At 31.5% G+C, this 4,821-nt stretch overlaps 1 protein-coding gene across 1 annotated transcript; it reads left to right on the forward strand.

Moving 5' to 3' along the window:
• The first annotated feature begins 2,318 nt into the window (after window positions 1-2,318).
• On the forward strand, window positions 2,319-4,415 carry LOC145094397 (uncharacterized). The gene is made up of 7 exons (XM_079032609.1): window positions 2,319-2,636; window positions 2,719-2,790; window positions 2,882-2,965; window positions 3,071-3,250; window positions 3,339-3,605; window positions 3,680-3,859; window positions 3,960-4,415. Exons 1-7 carry the CDS (start codon window positions 2,331-2,333, stop codon window positions 4,179-4,181), a joined length of 1,311 nt encoding a protein of 436 aa, XP_078888735.1. The 5' UTR covers window positions 2,319-2,330; the 3' UTR covers window positions 4,182-4,415.
• Window positions 4,416-4,821: the final 406 nt, after the last annotated feature.

The raw sequence follows: 4,821 nt of genomic DNA on the forward strand, positions 1-4,821 counted from the left end.
GAAATGACCTTCTCATCTGCGAAAGTACAAGCACTTAAAGCACAGCTGTGTTTTAGGTGCTTGTACTTTCGCAGATGAGAAGGTCCATCTGCGAAATGGCTCTCATCTGCGAAATGCCCTCGATTTTGAGTATAAAAACGTTTTTTTTCTCCATTTTTCACCCTTCTCTACACAAAAACTCTCTCTAACTTTGGGCTTCTCTCGGAATTTTGGCTAGTTTTTGAAGAAAATAGAGGATTACGTCAACAATCCCGCAAATATGGTTAGATTTTAACTCTTTTAGTGTTAACAATCTATTTATTTTATCATTTGTTGTATTATTTAGTGTTAAAAAAGGATAATTTTGTTGTGTTTGATAGTTTTACTATTTTTTTAGTATATACTTGAAGTTTAAATGCAAGTAGAGACAAGTAGAGACTGCGTAGATAATGTTTACAACTTGTTATTTTTGTTGTTTTTTTAGTTGTTGTATAACCTGAAATCTTGTATATTCTTATCGTATAGTTGTTTATATAAAGTGCAAAATAGTCGTTTGTATATATATTTGTCGTATAAGTAAAACATTTGTATAAGTTGAAAATTTGTCGTATATATATTGTTAGAAATTGTTTGTGTTTGTCGTATAAGTATAACGTTTGTATAAGTTCAAAATTTGTCGTATATATATATATTGTTAGAAATTGTTTGTATTTGTCGTGTAAGTTGAAAATTTGTATAAAGTTGTCGTATAACTTGCAAAATTGTTAATTTGGTTGTCGTTTTATTTTTAAATTTTTTGTTTATATGGTTATAAAATGTTAGTTTTAATTAGAAAGATAAAAATTGTTTATATATTTGTCGTTTAAGTTGAAAATTTGTTTAAGTTGAAAATTTGTCGTTGATATATTTGTCGTTTAAGTTGAAAATATGTTTAATAAAATGTTTATATAATTATGTATGATATTGTTTTCTATCGTAAATATATTTGTTGTATAACTTGGAAAATTGTTTATATATGTGTATGTTATTGTTTTTTATCGGAAATATATATATTAGTAATTAAGAAATTGTATTTGCAGTTCGTAATCATATATTTTAAAAAAAAATATTTTTTAGTTATCTAATTTGTTTTTGTGTTTTTTTTGCAGCATGATTTTAGTTTAATGAATACGAAAGCCTTTGCGAACTTAAAAGGCTCTGGCGGTAACATATGAGAAGTATTTGAAGTTTTAGATGATACCCGACGTGCTATTTTCAGAGATACCGTCTTTGGTTATTTTATTGATGTCCCTCGTTTACAATGGGACGCATTATTGTTTCATAAAATGTTCCTTCATCAGATCCGACCGGATCCTGTTTTATCTCCAGATGGAATAAAACGTTTATATTTTTGAGTAGGCAATACGAAAATGGTTTATGGGCTGGAAGAGTTTTGTTTGATTACCGGCTTCAATTTTGGGGAGTATCCAAAAAACATTGGGAGAAAAGGGTCGGAAAAATTAATAAGCAGTAAAAAAAAGATGTTTATTGCGTGAACGGCTATTTCCGAACCATACTAATAGTTCGGTGAAAATCGGCGACCTGAAACGTTTAATTTTAAATCGAACATTCCTAGCACTTGACGACCTTGATGCAGTTAGAGTATGTTTGATATACATTTTGTGTGAAGGTTTTTTGGGTAAAGAAGTTAACGATCGGGTGCCACAAGATTGGTTTTTTTTGGCTGAAAATTTGGATCTCTGGAACAGGTATATTTTGTTTAAGTTAAAAGTTCTATTTTATTAAAGTTATAATTTATATAATAATCAATTTTGTTTTTTTGTTTTGTTAGCTTCGCTTGGGGTAACTATCTCTGGGATTTTACTTATGTTGACCTTGAGGATACATGGAACAAAATACATAACTATTTATCACTTTCTGAGCGTGGTCAAACTTTAAAGTACTCCGTCTCAGGATTTACGGCTACAATAAGGGTATAAAAATTTTCTTATATTTAAATTGTTTTATTGTTATGTTTTTTATTTTAATTTTAACTTTTATTACTGTAATTGTAAAAAATTGTAGATATGGATATATGAGATGATTCCGGCTGTTCGTGCATGTGGATTTGCATCGAGAAAAAATAAAGACTTGCCTCGGATGAAACGATGGAGTGGAACAAAAAAATTAAAATGGGTTGACGTGAACAAGATTTGGTCAAAGATGCGGGTTTAAAAATATTTCGTTTATTATTAATAAACTTGATTATTATACTTTTATATGCATTTTTAATATGTTTAATTTTTTAGGAGGGGCTACCACCAAGACAAAACATGTTACCGGGTGATGGTGAGATGACATCTTTTTATTATATGTCATTTCAAGAGTATGTATATGGTGAAGGGAAAGCAGTTCCATCCCCAATACGGGACCATTTTAGGAGACAAGACGAATCTTCGTCTAGTATGTCGTCCAGTGGTCGCTCTCATGGTAGAGGTCGGGGCAGTGGGAAACACAAGCTAGACGAGGTGTTGAAACGACTACATGCACTGGAGCAGAATGTGTTTATGAACCGACAATCTACAGAGGTTTTTGTTGAAGAAGTGAATAATGAACAATTTTGGAACGACATTATTTTTGATGATCCGACAGTGTCACAAAGAAATTATGATGAACAGGTTAGTTACACGCTACATTATTTATTAAATTTTATTAACATATATGAATACCTGTGTTCATATTTTATATTTGAAAATATAGGTTGTGCAAGATGAAGTGATGAATAAAAACAATACAACTGAAAATGTTTTTGGTGATATTCAAGACGACAAGGTTGTTATAGATGTTACCTTTACGATTTTAATAATTACTTTTTAATAAAGTGTCTTTCGTTATTAAGTAAAAAGTTATATTTTTAATGTAGGTGTTGGAGGAGAGGAATGAGTATGCGGGGAACAAATTTGATGATGATGTGTTTGATGTAAATGATTATAGTGAAGTTAAAGAGGTTCTTATAGTTACATTAATATAAATATTTTGTTTATTTAGATATTATTGTTTATTAAATTATGTGTATTTCGTTATTAAGTATAAAGTATTATTTTTAATGTAGGAGTGGGAGGAGAGGAATGACAATGCAGGGAACAAATTTGATGATGATGTGCCGGACGAAGACGAACTAATAATAACGGGAATTGTAGATTATTTTGATGATGATGATGACAAAGAAGTTACACCCGATAAACCGAGGAGTCGAAAACCATCACAATATTTGTGCCCTCCTTACACCGAGGTATTCGTTTTATTTATAAACTAATGATTTTATGTTTATGTGAATTATCTGAAAGATATAGATTTAAACGTTTGAATATTGTTTTTAGTTGCACACGACACCGAAGCAAAAAAGAAGAACAAAAAAGAAGGTTGATATCAAATCAACAAGCCCCATTCCTCCTCCAGTTTTTGGTGTTGCTCATGACTTCTCCATGTTGCGCCTGCAACCTTACGTAGCAGGCGGTGAGGCTGTCATCCAAAATTATGTATTGCATTCATATGATGTCCAGCATCATTTGTTTAATTTCGTGTTAGATAGAGATTTTTGGAGCTCATTGTTTGGGCATACACACGACGGATGGTTGGAGTCAGCGGTAAATTAATTGTTAATTAATTATTTTAAAAGTTAATTGTTTTTTAGTCAATAACAAAACTATCATGTGTGCAGCATATAACCATTTGGTACCGACTATTGATGGAGAGACGGTTTGAGAGCGACCGACATATAATAATGCCTCCAAATTTTTTTGTTTCTCACGCTTTGGAAGAAGGACAGGACTGGAGGGCGTTTATGGCTGGTATTGCTACGTACCCCAACTTCATGGTTGTTTGGTGGAATGTTGATACGGTAAACTTAATAGTTTATATTGAAAATAATATCGTTTTTTTGTTATGTTTTTGTATTGTGATGTAAATAAACATAATTTTATTTTCTGATCCTTATACAGGTCTTATTGCCGATTCATTCATCCCCTAATCATTGGCTATTTGGGGAACTACGATTAGCGTCAATGGAAGTGCATATTTATGACAGTCTTGGTAGAGGGGCTTATGAAAAATTCAAATCTGAAGGAATCTTTTCCAAATTTGAACGTCAGGTGGCAAATTATTTGGACAAGATTAAGTATTGGGCCCGGAGGAACATCCCAAGGATTCCATTGAATATGTAATTCATTTATGAAGAAAATGTTCCCCAACAAAGTAGTCATTTGGGAGATTGCGGTGTTTTTGTTTGTATGTTTATGGAGCAATTGGTTTCAGGTCAACCAATACGTGTTCTTATTGACCCAAAGAACGCAGCTTTAGAGTTCCGTCTACGGATGGCAAAAATTATTTGGGGGTCTAGTCTTGGTCCTATGTAGTTGGATTATATAAATGTATATATAAATTAATGTTGGATTTCATTATTAGTTTATTTTTACAGTTTACTCAACGGATGACAAAAAATATAATGCTACGACAATTACAACAAATTAATGACCTACTAATTACTTATCAATACATACAACATAAGAACGACTACAACATTTGTTTTAACGTTACAAATACAACAATTTATTGACCTAACAACTTCAAAACCATAAAAACAATATTGAAAAGCTTACAACTTGTAAACAAGAACTGCCAAGAACAACACCCAACTACAAACCAACGCTATCTTTAACTTCTTATTTTCTGATTGAAAGAGCTTATTAGAGTTAGCTACTTTAGCTATTACCATAGAAGATTGGTCCTTCTCTTCATCAACCCAACTGATAAACCCGCATTTTGGTCCCTGTTAAATTTAATATTCACAGTAAGAAAAAAAAT

This window comes from Lactuca serriola, chromosome 3 (genome assembly GCF_051521515.1).
Source record: "Lactuca serriola cultivar US96UC23 chromosome 3, Lser_US96UC23_V15, whole genome shotgun sequence".
Classification (NCBI taxonomy): domain Eukaryota; kingdom Viridiplantae; phylum Streptophyta; class Magnoliopsida; order Asterales; family Asteraceae; genus Lactuca; species Lactuca serriola.

Coding starts and splice junctions, on each gene's coding strand:
- LOC145094397 (XM_079032609.1), top strand. CDS start 2,331: ATGTCATTTCAAGAGTATGTATATGGTGAAGGGAAAGCAGTTCCATCC. Junction 2,966..3,070: donor ATTATAGTGAAGTTAAAGAG/GTTCTTATAGTT, acceptor TTTTTAATGTAG/GAGTGGGAGGAGAGGAATGA. Junction 3,251..3,338: donor TGTGCCCTCCTTACACCGAG/GTATTCGTTTTA, acceptor TATTGTTTTTAG/TTGCACACGACACCGAAGCA.